Source organism: Budorcas taxicolor, chromosome 17 (genome assembly GCF_023091745.1).
Source record: "Budorcas taxicolor isolate Tak-1 chromosome 17, Takin1.1, whole genome shotgun sequence".
Classification (NCBI taxonomy): domain Eukaryota; kingdom Metazoa; phylum Chordata; class Mammalia; order Artiodactyla; family Bovidae; genus Budorcas; species Budorcas taxicolor.
The window spans coordinates 14,805,704-14,820,173 of record NC_068926.1 but is presented as its reverse complement, the minus strand read 5'-3'; the positions used below and the strand labels follow the sequence as shown (position 1 = coordinate 14,820,173).

Below are 14,470 nucleotides of genomic sequence, written 5' to 3'. Positions count from 1 at the left end.
TTTCCATTAACCTAGTAAAATTAACATGGTAAGTTTCTCGCAGATTCAACATGTTCTATGCTTCTAGAAGGATTTCTTGTGAGATAACTGATTAATTTGATTGAAACTGAGACTTTAGGAACTGTTAATGAAATGTTAATGAATATGAATTCATCAGTGTTTTGTTTTATATTTTTAAAACCATCTTGTACTTGAGAATATTTTCGTTTCGTTTCTCAAGATACACATTCAAATGTCATTTATGTGAATTTTCAAAGTAACCTAGTTGTTTTCCTAGGACCGAGCACATAGAATTGGACAGACCAAGACAGTCAGAGTGTTCCGCTTCATAACCGATAACACTGTAGAAGAAAGAATAGTGGAGCGTGCCGAGATGAAGCTCAGACTGGATTCCATCGTCATCCAGCAGGGTGAGCCTTAGGACTTTAAACATTTACCAAGTTGAATTTATAACACTTTCCCCCTGGATATTCGAGTTTAAAATTATTTATTGAATAGCCAGAGATGCCAGGCATTGTTCTCAGTGCTGAGAATACAAAGGTGACTGAAACCAACCGGTGTTCTTGCTTTCAAGACGTTTATAACTGAGTGAGAGTGAGACACAGAATAAACGTTTATGTAAGGAGGACTAGAAGGTGAGAGTGAGATTTTATTTTGGATGAATGGAAGGGAACTTCAGGTTCTTGTGCCAGATAAGCTTTCAAGGAAGACATTTGTGTTTTCATGAAGCTTAAGATAGATCTTTCAGTGATGGGATATGTAAAATGAAAAAGTGAAAAAACAAACCCTCAACCTTTCACCCACGTTGGTGTCTTTCCCTCGCAAATTGTGTTGTGACCAAATCCATTTTCTCTGTCCCTGAAGCTACGAGGTTACTGTCGCGTTCTTGTGTTAGTCGCTCAGTCTTGTCCAGCTCTTTGCGACCCCATGGACTGTAACCCGCCAGGCCCTCTGCCCTTGCAGTCTCCAGGCGAGAATACTGGAGTGGGCAGCCTTCTCCAGGGGCTCTTCCCAACCTAGGGATCCGACCTGACTCTGCTGCGCTTTAGGCAGACTCTTTACTGTCTGAGCTACCAGGGAAGTCCAGATGGACTTTGTTGAAATTAGAAAATTCTGTACATCAGAACTTTTTTTTCTTTGGCCACGTAGTTTGTGGAGTCTCAGTTCCCTGACCAGGGACTGAGCCCAGGCCACAGAAGAGAAAGCCCAGAACCCTAACTCTGGGCCACCGGGGGGCTGTGTGTTCTCTACTGGTAGCTCTGTTTGTGTGTTTGGTTTCGTCAGCCAGGGTCTTAGGTGCTTTGTAAGGAAGGGAGTGTTACATTTCTTTGATATCCCTTAATGCGCCATCACTTCATGGCAGATAGGTGTGGAAACAGTGACAGACTTTATTTTCTTGGGCTCCAAAATTACTGCAGATGGTGACTACAGCCATGAATTTAAAAGACGCTTACTCCTTGGAAGAAAAGCAATGACAAACCTAGACAGCATGTTAAAAAGCAGAGACATTACTTTGCCAACAAAGGTCTGTCTAGTCAAAGCTATGGTTTTTCCAGTGGTCATGCGTGGATGTGCGAGTGAGAGTTGGACTATGTAAAGAAGGCTGAGCACCGAAGAATCGATGCTTTTGAACTGTGGTGTTGGAGAAGACTCTTGAGAGTCCCTTGGACTGCAAGGAGATCCAACCAGTCCGTTCCAAAGGAAATCAGTCCTGGATGTTCACTGGAAGGACTGATGGTAAAGCTGAAACTCCAGTACTTTGGCCACCTCATGTGAAGAGCTGACTCATTGGAAAAGCCCCCGATGCTGAGAAAGATGGAAGGCAGGAGGAGAAGGGGACAACAGAGGATGAGATGGTTGGATGGCATCAGCAACTCAATGGACATGAATTTGAGTAAACTCTGGGAATTAGTGATGGACAGAGAGGCCTGGCGTGCTGCAGTTGTTGGGGTCGCAAGAGTCGTACATGACTGAACTGAACTGAATTGAATGCCATCCATAGAGTTACCCATGTGTTGTATACATAAAGACAAAACATGATTGAATACTGTTAGTTATTTTTGTTAATAGTTGCTTAACAGGCTTATTTTGTACCAGGCGATGTGCTCAGTATTTAAATACAGAGTATGATCTTTAGTCTTCATGCCAGCTGGAGGTTGGCATCAGAGATAGAAGTGAGTTGCTTGTCTATCATGTATACAGCTAGGAAGTGACTCACCTAGGGTATCAAAAGCTGTATAAATTATTACAGTGAATGTTTAATTAGGAAAGTCTCTGGGGACTTCTGGGGCCTGCCAAACAGTGAAATTTCTCATGAGTGATGTAGTGGTCCTCACATTCATCCATGGTTTTAGAAAGACATCTGCCTTGTGGTTCTTGTTGGCAGTTATTTTCATCTCTGAAACACCTTTTTTTTTTTCTTTTTTTAAAGGTTAAAAAACTAATTCTTTTACAATAAGCTGAGAAAAACAGTCTTTTGACTTTGGGTTTTTCTAGGGCAAATTTTGGAACAAATTTGTGCTAGTAGCTTTGTTAATCCCATTTATAGACATACTAGTCAAACAGCAAGCCTTCGGTGTATGCCTCTGGGTTACGTTTGGTGTACTAAGGGGTATAATAAAAAATATGGGAATATATAGAAGTACTTACATCTGAAAAGTTCCTTTCCACCAACAGGAAAGTAATTCCTGTAAGCCTAAGAACATTTTTGTAGCATTGAGATAGCTTTAAAGAATCGTATTCTTTGTATTGAAGATGTGTCTTAACTTTGAAAGTCACGGGTATTTGATGGTGTATTCTGTGAGGGACCTAAAACCATGATACAAGGATTTAAGGTCCCAGAAAACAACTTGTATCTTTAATCCACTCGTTACAAGTTGGTTGAAGTAGAAAAATTGAAACACAAGTATATGTGAATAACTCTTGAAGTTTGGCAGTGTAAAAGTTTTTGTACTTCATTTTCTAAGTAGAAAAGGCTGATTTGGGATTATTAGTAATAATACTAATTAGTTTCTGCTTATCAGAAACTTCCTGTGTTTATAATACTCTCATCTAAGTTTTGGTAGTTTGATTTTCAAATATCCGAAATTACTGTTATTCTCACACGAGAATATATTTTATTGAGATGGTATTCAGTAGACTTTATTACGTAACATGTAAACTTTAAGAAATATGTTAAATATTAACTTAAAATTTGGCATTTTATGTAAAAGTGAAAATTATCAAATGTGAATAAACAGAAATGATTATTGTTTGAGGTAAAATTATGTGGGCTTATATCTAACATTTAAAATTCCAGAAGTTTAATTAATATTACATATCAACATCTTTTTTCAGGAAGACTTGTGGATCAGAATCTGAACAAAATTGGGAAAGATGAAATGCTTCAAATGATAAGGCATGGGGCAACACATGTATTTGCTTCAAAGGAGAGTGAGATTACTGATGAGGATATTGATGGTATTTTGGAAAGAGGTGCAAAGAAGGTGAGATGCAGATTAAATGATTATTTCTAGTATATAAAATACTTTAAACCAGAACTGAGGAAATAGCTATCTAAGTTACACTTTTACTTCCGAAGAAGTTATGTACTATAAAGTCCAGTTCGTTTTGACTATAGTTGTCGTGCTTTTATAGAATTCTCAAATCTAAAAAGATGTTTCTTTTGTTTCCTTAGACTGCAGAGATGAATGAAAAGCTCTCCAAGATGGGTGAAAGCTCACTTAGAAATTTTACAATGGATACAGAGTCGAGCGTTTATAACTTTGAAGGAGAAGATTATAGAGAAAAACAAAAGGTAATTTAGAAAGAGATTTTGGTTATTTTAAGACTTAATATTTTACTTGAAAATTGGAATTTAAGTCTTAGGTGTGATGCCTTATCTCAAACAGCAGTCATTTCTGTTTACTCACGTCTGAATTATTTTCATTTTTGTGTTAAATTTAATGCCAAATTTTCAGTTGGTAAATGCTGAAATGTTTTAAAATTTTATGTATACTGTTACAGTAAAGTATATTGTGTGCGGTGATTATAGTAATTAGGGATATTTGGAAATTAAAACTATTGCCAAAAGTAAAATTTGTCACAACATTATTAGATTTTTTTTTTTCCCTAAGCAGAATTGGCTATTAATAATTCAAGGGATGAACTTGCTAATTTCTAGATTGCTATTTCCTTCCTAATTAGTATTATATAGTGAAATTAGAAAATACCTGCAGGGCAGAAGGAAAATAATTCTACCTAATGATTTCCATTTTAACATTTAGACATTTATATCCTCTGAATTTTTTTTAGTCTAAATATTTATCTACATTTCTCTCCTAATTTTAGTTCTAGCATACCATCTGTAGCATTTCTTTTTTCACCCAATTATCATTAATTTGGTCAGGAAATAATTACTGAATGTTTTATGCTATTCACTAGACATCCTCTTGTGTGTTAATTGCATTAGTCCCTAGCCTCATATAGTCTATGGTGTTATGAATATCTGCATTTATAAATAAGTCATATTTATGTAACAGTAGGAGCCGCATTCATGTAAGATTTGTGGTTAATAAAAGTTGGTGATTTGAACTGTTTCCCATGGGCTAGATTGCATTCACAGAGTGGATTGAGCCTCCTAAACGAGAAAGAAAAGCCAACTATGCTGTCGATGCCTATTTCAGGGAAGCTCTTCGCGTCAGTGAACCTAAAGCACCCAAGGTGAGTTGACAGAGCACAAATATCTAAAAATATTGGAAATGCAAATCATTTTTCTTCTTATATTCTTGCAGTAAAATCAGATTGAGAATTAAATTTTGTGTGGTTTCTTCCAGTGTACCTCCTTCAGCTTTTGTTGAAAGTTTCTAAAAGTTAATTTTAAATATAAGCATTTAAAATTTGCTTGATGTTTGTTAAATTTTATGGAAGATGCATTCAGTTGCTTGGAGAATTGACTGTCATGGTTTTATCGAGTGCAAAAAGATTTCAGATAGATTTAAAGCAAAATAGGGTTTTTTTTTGGTTTGTTTGTTTTTACAAACAATGCTTTTTTTTTTTTAGGCTCCTCGACCTCCAAAACAACCCAATGTTCAGGATTTCCAGTTCTTTCCTCCACGTCTATTTGAATTATTGGAAAAAGAAATCCTGTATTACAGGAAAACAATTGGTTATAAGGTAACAGAAGTAAAACTTTGTAACTAATCTCATTTGTTTTAACTTACTAAATGCATGATATCAGTATATTTTCTTGGATTAAAACTTGTAAAATTTCATGTAGTTGGTTAAGAGTTTAGTTCATCACATATTTCCTGAAATATATTGGCTGATGACATAGAAAAAATATGTATATTTTTAGGTCCCTCGAAATCCTGACCTACCAAATGCAGCACAGGCACAGAAGGAAGAACAGCTTAAAATTGATGAAGCTGAACCCCTTAATGATGAAGAGTTAGAGGAAAAAGAGAAGCTTCTGACGCAGGTATAGCTTTCGATCAAAACCAGGTTTAGTAATGGTTATTTTGTCAGGTACCCTGTTAGGTTCTGTGGGGATAAACAAAAGAAGTAAAGTTTTTGCTTTCAGAAGTGGAATAATTGGAGATGATGAGGCATGGGCATATGGGTGTACGCTGTGTTGTGATTGTCATTAGTTGTGGAGGTAGAAGAGAAGAGGATAGATTTGCACCAGATCTATTGTTGTAGAGTCAGTATCTTTGATCACCTTTCTTCCAGTGCTCCCACCTTCCCTTTCCTGTGGATCTTCTCATTTTTACTATGAAGTCATTCTCAATTACAACTATCTGCTTGGTACTTTTTTAAAACATCCTTTAGGATTCAGTCAAGGCCTTTGAGAATCTAGCTTTAACCTACCTTTAAAGCTTTATTATTACTTTGTTTTGCCGCTTGGTTTATATGTTTGCTCTTTACGTTCATTCTGGCTCTTTATGTTCATTCCTCCTCACAATTTTTCCTTGAAAGCGCAGTGAAAATGTCACTTTGTTGTGCAGCATTTCTCACTCTCCCACTCAGACTTAGTTGCTTGGCTGTCTAAGTAATGTATATGATGTATTGCCAGAGTGCACATCTATGTATATGAATAGTTACCACTTTAAAATAACTTACGACTCAGAGCAACTGACATTTTTCTATAATACTTAGCAAGATTGGTAAAGTTTTAATAGCTTTTCCCCCAAGCTCAGTGATTATATGCTTTGTTTCCTTTGCTTTGAAGGGATTTACCAATTGGAATAAGAGAGATTTTAACCAGTTTATCAAAGCTAATGAGAAGTGGGGTCGTGATGATATTGAAAATATAGCAAGAGAAGTAGAGGGAAAAACTCCAGAAGAAGTCATTGAATACTCAGGTACTTCTGTTATTTTAGTAGGTGTAAGAATGTTCTCAGGCTTCTGGAGGGCTGTTGGAAAGTTGAGATTTTCTTACTCTGAATGATGTATTTGTTTTCTTAATTAAAAAAAATTTTTTTGGCCATACATGTGGCATGTGGGCTTCCCTGGTGGCTCAGATGGTAAAGAATCTGCCTGCAGTGCGGAAGACCTAGGTTCGATCCCTGGGTTGGGAAGATCTACTGGAGGAGGGCATGGCAGCCCACTCTAGTATTCTTGCCTGGAGAATCACCATGGGCAGAGGAGCCTGCGGGCTACAGTCCACGGGTCACACAGAGGCAGACACAACGGAGAGACTAAGCACAGCACACACGTGGCATATGGAGTCTTAGCTCCCTGGCCAGGGATTGAACCCACACCTCCTGAGCCGGAAGCATAGAGTCTTAACCTCTCACCGGGAAAGTCCGTGAACGATGTTTTGATAAACTAAAATTTGCCACAACTTAGTATCTTGTTTTGTTTTTTAAAAATTGAGTTGGAAAAGCTCCCCTTCTTTAAAATGGCATCATTAATTTTTCTTTTTTTACCCTTGTTAACTGTAACCAAGAAAACAAGAATAGGTCACTGAATAATTGTGCTTTCTTTTTACTTCATTTCACTTGATAACTTTTCAAATACTATATAATTCTGTGTTTCTTGAAGTCTGTTGGGTTGACAAGTGGATATGTGTAGTTGTGCTTTGGTGATTGCTGAAAATTTCAAAAGAGCAGAGAATTAGGTGTTGGGAGATGCTTAAATCATGCCGTTCACCTTTTTTCTTTTACAGTTAAGGAAACAGATAATTGTGTGACTTACTAGTATTAGATGTGGGAAGAAGGGAAACATTTCTTAATCCTTAGCAAATGAAATAGATCAGAGCATTTACAGAAACAAGTTACTTACATTTCTTCCCTTTCTGTCCCTCTCCCGTTTGCCCAATCTTACTCCCACAGCCGTGTTCTGGGAAAGATGCAATGAGCTGCAGGACATAGAAAAGATTATGGCTCAGATCGAGAGAGGAGAGGCAAGGATTCAGAGGAGAATCAGCATCAAAAAAGCACTTGACACGAAGGTACTTTGAATATTAATAAGTATTGTAATTATTAAAATAACTCCTGTAAGTATAAGAGTTAAAGTAAGTTTTTAAAAGGAAAAGAAATGAGTTAAAATTAAAAATTTCTTCAGAGAACAACACTGAAACTTCATGGGCATTTTCAACAGAATTTACCTCAGTATTTCAGTTGGTATATGTGAGTCAGAGTCTCTGTGATTTAGCTCTTTGCTACATAGTACTAGAAAGTCTGAGTCTGTATTTATTTTTATAATAATAAAGACCAGTTGTTTCAGAACAAAGGTGATACAATGGAAGTGCGTTGGATAAAAAATGGATATGAAATACAACATTTATAGCCAACTTTACTGAGTTTGAAATATAGGGTATATAGGATTTGTATTTTGTATAATGTGAAATCCGGTTTTCATAGATTGGACGGTACAAAGCACCTTTTCATCAGCTGAGAATATCTTATGGTACTAACAAAGGGAAAAACTACACTGAAGAGGAAGACCGCTTCCTGATCTGTATGCTTCACAAGCTTGGATTCGACAAGGAAAATGTGTATGATGAGCTGCGGCAGTGTATTCGCAACTCTCCTCAGTTCAGATTCGACTGGTTTCTAAAGTCCAGAACCGCAATGGTGAGTACTGGGGCCTTTTTGTGGACTGAAGCAAACAACTCAAACGAAGTAGATAATGTAGTATTGTTTAAGGTACCTTTTAAATTTTTATTAAGAGAAAATTTGTGTATCTTTGAAGTAAATTTTTGTTAGATTGCTGTTTGTATCAAAGGTTAAAGTAGTTCCTTAAGAAACAGTTCACCTCCACAGTTATAAACCTAATGTCATGAGTCACTTACAAAGTTTATTTTTTCCATCATTTGATAGCACTTCTGTTAACATCACTATATACAATAGGATTAGTTTTTTGTGTGAATTTTAATCAAGCTTTAAGTAGAAGAAAAAGTCGCATCAGTTTTAACTTGTGAATAAGATGATCACAATTTAAAATTTGACTTTTGCTTTTGTAAATATATACATTTTTATAAAGAAGGGACTTCTGCTCATGCATCTGCCCATCAGAATACTGAATTTTCAGTTAATTAAAAAGAGCTTAGTGTGGTAAAATACTGTACTGTTTTAATGCTAGGTTCTGATCAGCAAGTTCCATTTTTATGATGTAAAATCAGAATTCAGAAAAATTTAGCTTTGATGAATTGTTCTTCCCTTATGTATTTTGCCACCTTTGAATTTTTAGCTTCATCTTGCGTTCTTCAGGATGATATTAATGCCAAAAACAGTTCTGTAGTCTTAATTTTGAGATATACTGGGGTAGCAAAGTTTAAATAATATTATAATAATAAACTTTCTCTCAGTATATTTAAAATACATTGTTGCTCTTCAAGATGGGGGATAGTTTACAGTCTTGTAAGTGTTTGACCACTGAAGGTATTTTTTCCCATTAAATGTCATTGGAGGCTGGTGTTTTATGAAACTCTAGGTTGGGAAATGTTGCACTATAAATGCATTATAAACATACAATGAGAGGAGACAGATTCAGGTGCCATAAGCTCTGTATTATATCTTTTAAAGTAGGAACAGCTACTTCATAGTTAGTAAGGGAAACAAGATGCAGTGCCACCTTAGTTTACTGGTACAATACCAGGATCTAAAACTGTGTTACTTCCTAATGTGGTTCATGTTAAGGCACACATACAAAATGATAATATGTGTATTGCCCCTTCCCCTTGTGCTGGAGCAGTTGAGGCGTGATCTTTGTCTGTAAGCCAGGCAGATTCATACCGTAGCACATCTGTAAAACGTTCTGGTGTGTGTATCTCAGCAAATTCAGAACTTGGAGGTAGCGTACTACCTTCTCTCTGTATGTACTGTTGCAGAGATTTCCTGGCTGTGTCCTGTATGGTAGTATGGCCTTAAATAATGAAGTGAAAGGTGCACACATACCTTTTTTTAATCCCCCTGGCATGGATTGTGTATGAAAATTAGTAGGTTTTTGCTTTAAAAAACTTTAATATATTGAGGGGGGGGTGTAAGTGATGATATGCTATTAAAACGTACCTTTGGTTTTGAAATTGTATTCATGAAACCTTATAGACAGAGAATACAGATTGATCATGTAAAGTTGTGTTTATAACTTAGGAACTCCAGAGGAGGTGTAACACCTTAATTACCTTGATTGAAAGAGAAAATATGGAACTAGAAGAAAAGGAGAAGGCAGAGAAGAAGAAAAGAGGACCCAAACCTTCAGTGAGTACTGATGAAAGTGTAGACACTCTTGGGGGGTTTAACTGTTTTCAAGAATTTGAACATTACTTGGCTTATCACTGATGCATTAGTCTTTTCTTTTTGGTAGATCGTATAAGATTAAATTGCTTAAGAAGTAAACAAACCTGATTGCATTGTGTGGGGAAGATCATGTTATGATGGTAGTTCACAATGTGAGGATTGGTAAAAATTTGGTAAGCTCTGTCTTGTGAGTGCCAAGAGCCTACACTTGACTTTGAGAATACAGGTTAAAATATTAGAATATTTAAATAAATATTAGGAAAGCATTGACTTTTACAACCTTTACTGTTCACTTCTAAACTTTGGTTTCTTTCCCCAGTGATCTCTTAGCATTGTGAAGGCAAAAATTATGAGAGAGAAAAAGTCATTTTGTTATTTAGTAATAACTTACAGGGTCATGAGTAAATAAACGTCTGCAGAAAGTCTGGTGTTTATGTAACCTCACCAAGTATTTCTCATTACTGCTCTTTTAAATACAAAGCATGTGTTTGGTGTGTTGACTTACTGTTAGTTGTGAATTACTCATTACTTCATTAATAGCAGTAAATTCTTTGTGTTATTAAAATACGTAGATAAGATTACTTAGAGAATTAAGGTTCTTTGGGTTAAGAGAATTAATACCTGTTACCAGGTGGCAGTTATTAGTAAAGTGCTATCATGTATCTTCCAGTATATTTCATGTTAATATTACTCTTGTGATGAAGGAAACCCTTCTGTTTGTTTCTAGACACAGAAACGTAAAATGGATGGAGCACCTGATGGCCGAGGAAGAAAAAAGAAGCTGAAACTATGAATACATATTTGTTTAATAATCACTAACGTTAAACCGGTAGTTCTTTAATTTACGGGTCTTCATAAGATGTACTGTACAATGCTCAGTTGTTATGTCATTCAACGACATCAGGTTCATCTGTTTACCGAGCTAGAGACATAGTATGTAGTTTCACTTTTTTAAATGCAACAGCTGTGCTGAAATTTTTTTATCATTAACACTTGAAGTAATAAAATAGGCTTCATTTATTAATAAATGTTTCATTTGATTTATTTTTCTATTATAGTTCCATTTGTGAGGATCGTGACTTTGTTTATGAGCTATAATTTCTATACCTGTGACGCTTAAAAGGAAGCAAACAAGTTAAAGAAAATTGCAGATAACACTTGTCCCTTCAGTCTTCACTTAGTTGTGTAATTGTTTTAATTCACTTTGCCTTTGCAGAAGTTTGGGTATCTTTGTAGTGCTATTGAGTTTCATCCAGGAAGATTATGTACATTGCATTCTCCTTGCTTATTATATGGGTAGAATGGGAAAAAAAGGCAAGACAAATTCTCATTAAGTTCTATGCATATTTCTGTTGCGCTGTTTCTATAGTTCTGAGGTGATGAATATGCCCTATTCTGTTTGGAAGAATGGCCTTTTAGTTGTATAGCCAAAGACATTTAGTATTTTCTGGTTCCTTAAGGTGTTATTGTACCATTTTGTAAAAGGATATTATTATTATTATTTTTAATTGTTTGGTAAATATTTTTGACAAATTACTTCTGAACCAGCCACAACTTGGAAAGATAATGTCAAAACTTAAGATGATTTTTTTCTTTTTTTCAAAAGACCCAGCCAAAATAAGGTGTCAATTTGTCATACTGTTGAATTGAAATTGGTAACAAAATGTATCCCCTTCGGGTTTAACCTTTTTTGGGTTTTAGAGTAATTGAAAATTTTATTTTATTATATTTAAAATAATTTCTAAGTGTGAACAGCAAGAATGACTTAATTCCAGTTTTTATTTTCTATGGACAGACTTGATAAACTGGAGACCCTGAAGCAGGATTACCCAAATTGTAGTGTCAGGATTTTAGCTGTACCAGAGGCCTTTATGTGCTACACATAATTTGTATAAAGTTTTATATGTGCAAATTGGGTACATAAATAGTTCTCCATTTTTCTAAGGGAATGCAATAAATGTAGCATCGTGAATAAATATAACTTTTATAATCCTTAAGTGGTCTTTTCTTTCCATTTCTTTAATTTTCTTTTCTCATTTGATTTTTATTCACTTTTTTCCCTTAGGATACTATCTTTTTTCCTTAGATTTCCTCCCCATATCAGTTGCTTTTATCAGCCCACACATAATTGAGATTTCTATGTATAATGCTGGTTTCTATAATATTACTAATACTGCTTACTTCTAAAAAGTGGGATTGTTGCCATCGGTGTCAAGCAAAATGCAGTGCTTATTATAGCAGTTTGTGGAGTGATTTGAATGTGTTTTGTGACCCCGCCCCCCATTGACTTGTCACCTTGGGTTCAATTACGGATCTAATGTATGCAAAATTGAGGAATGGTTACTCTTCCATGTAAAAGCTATTAAGAGTGGTGGCCTTATTTTGAAAGAAATGGGAAAATACAAGGTTGAAGAAGACTTTACAGAGATCACATAAGTGTTTTCAAGTCAAAAACAGCCTAATAGTCCTTCAGAACTCAGGGACACTGGGACATACATGTGTAAATTGACACTTGAAAAAGGCATGAAAAGAAACAATTTATCAAAATTTAGCATTGTGGATCACAGGTCAGTTAGGTTATCACTGTTGCACGTTCATCTAGAATAAAGCCAAGTTTTTATTTATACTGCTCGTTCAGGAAAAATGATGACTTAAGCCCAACCAACTATTTTAAAACAGGAATTGGTGGTAGAGTAGACTCAAAATTGGAACCCATTTGATTTCCTCAATTTACAGTTGAGGAATAGAAAGTTTAAGTGGGTGGAATGAATGGTCCTAAAGCCAGCTTAGAAGAGGCTGGGTGTTTACCTAGGTGACCACAGGGTCTCAGTCAGTTGTTAGATTATTTCATTTAATAGATAATTATGTATTACTCTGTTGGGAAGATTATATTTTATTGGGAAGGTGTCCAGTAAAACTAATGCTATCATTTCAACTTCAGTATTTTAAATATTAATGTAACCTTGGAGAAAAAATGGAAAATTTTCCAATAGCAAATTTTTCAAATTTCAAATTCATATAGTAGACTTAAAGTGTGTGCTTTAATTTTATTGCAGGGCTTACATATACTCATTATAATGTGTTAATCTGAACTCAGTACCCTAATTTAGGGTAGTGGCATTTATGGATAGATATCTAAATGTTGGTCTTCGTGGAACATTCAGTGTCAAATGTGACAGGTACATGATAGACAATAAAAAGGGTCACTATGTTAATATTAAACCAGCTAATACCAATTTGTTGGTTTTAAGTAATTATTTCAAATGTGATTATGCTTTATAATATTTGACTGGGTACATGTGTTTTTAAAAAATTGTTAAAGATTCACGTGTCCTTAGTGTTGTGGATAAATTCAGTTGTAGTAACATTTTAAGGAACATACATAAATCCCATTTCTGAGAAACCACCAGTCCTTAACACTGGTGGACACTGTTCTGTCACTTTCCCTGGGGGAATTAACTCAGTGGACAGGCAGGTTCAAATTGGGAAAAGTATGAAGAGACAATGAAGTCCAAAATAATGCACTTGTTTCAGGCATAGAACACAGTTATCCTGGTTCCTGTAACCATTTTAAAGGCAGGTGCAGCAGCTGGTAAAGAATCTGCCTGCAATGTGGGAGACCTGGGTTCGATCCCTGGGTTGGGAAGACCTCTTGGAGAAGGGAAAGGCTACCCACTCCAGTATTCTGGCCTGGAGAATTCCATGGACTGTAAAGTTCATGGGGTCACAAAGAGTCGGACACGAGTGAGCGACTTTCACAGCTCTTTGTAAAAATAATAGCATAATATGCGTGCTGCAATTCATGGGGTTGCAAAGAGTCAGACGCGACTGAACTGAACTGAACCTATCTCAGTCTGTCTGAAGCCAGAATACAGCATGGCCCTCACACATGGATTTGTGTAAGTTTAAAGTACTGCGTATGTTTAGGCAGTCACTCTGAACATTGGTGAACCTTGACAGCAGAAGCAATCAGGTTAGCTTTCTGCTATCCTCACCACGAATACCTCTCTCTGAAGCCACTCTTCTGCTTGTGTCTCAGGTATCAGTACTGCAAGCTTCACTTGGAAAAATGTATCAGCCTGAATGTATTTTGAAAACGAAGAACATAGTCATCTTTGTATTTTCAGTGATAGACTAAAACCTTCACATGGGAGCTTGTTAGAAATGCAGAATCGAAGGCCTCATGTCAGATCTGCTGCTCTAGAATCTGCATTTTAATAAGATGCTCAAAGGTATCTCATGCACAGGACAATTTGAAAAGGACTGCTTTAAATGCATTTTACCAAAGCAAAATAATGAAACCTCAATAGTATCTTCATATTAACATGAAGATTAACAGCAACAGGGTAACATTTTTTAGTTTAGGTGAGGAAGATCAATATTATTTCAGAGTGTGCTAAGTCGCTTCAGTCGTGCCTGACTGCAACCCTCTGAACTGTAGCTTGCCAGGTTCCTCTGTCTGGGATTCTCTAGGCATGAATACTGGAGTGAGTTGCCATGCCCTTCAGGGGATCTTCCTGACCCAGGGATCGAACCCACATCTTCATGTCTCCTGCAGTGGCAGGTGGGTTCCTCAGCACCCCCTGGGAAACCCGAAAATGCTTTTATGTTGAATTTTGGATCTGCAGATAATTTTAGATTTTTCTGGTGAGTTGTCATGTACTAGCATCAAAATCATTGCCTCTTACTTTGGGACCGTTGTGTGGTTGGAGGAACAGCAGCAGTGGCACCACCTGGGAGCTTGTTAA

At 36.1% G+C, this 14,470-nt stretch overlaps 1 protein-coding gene across 1 annotated transcript in view; it reads left to right on the top strand.

Moving 5' to 3' along the window:
* The window catches only part of SMARCA5 (SWI/SNF related, matrix associated, actin dependent regulator of chromatin, subfamily a, member 5), a 35,527-nt gene extending 23,819 nt beyond the window's left edge, over window positions 1-11,708 (top strand). The window contains exons 14-24 of the mRNA XM_052654313.1: window positions 278-410; window positions 3,337-3,485; window positions 3,677-3,796; window positions 4,591-4,701; window positions 5,041-5,154; window positions 5,336-5,458; window positions 6,209-6,341; window positions 7,314-7,432; window positions 7,845-8,057; window positions 9,576-9,683; window positions 10,450-11,708. Coding sequence (XP_052510273.1) covers window positions 278-410; window positions 3,337-3,485; window positions 3,677-3,796; window positions 4,591-4,701; window positions 5,041-5,154; window positions 5,336-5,458; window positions 6,209-6,341; window positions 7,314-7,432; window positions 7,845-8,057; window positions 9,576-9,683; window positions 10,450-10,515 — 1,389 coding nt within the window. The 3' untranslated portion in view covers window positions 10,516-11,708. The remainder of the gene's footprint in view (window positions 1-277; window positions 411-3,336; window positions 3,486-3,676; window positions 3,797-4,590; window positions 4,702-5,040; window positions 5,155-5,335; window positions 5,459-6,208; window positions 6,342-7,313; window positions 7,433-7,844; window positions 8,058-9,575; window positions 9,684-10,449) is intronic.
* Window positions 11,709-14,470: the final 2,762 nt, after the last annotated feature.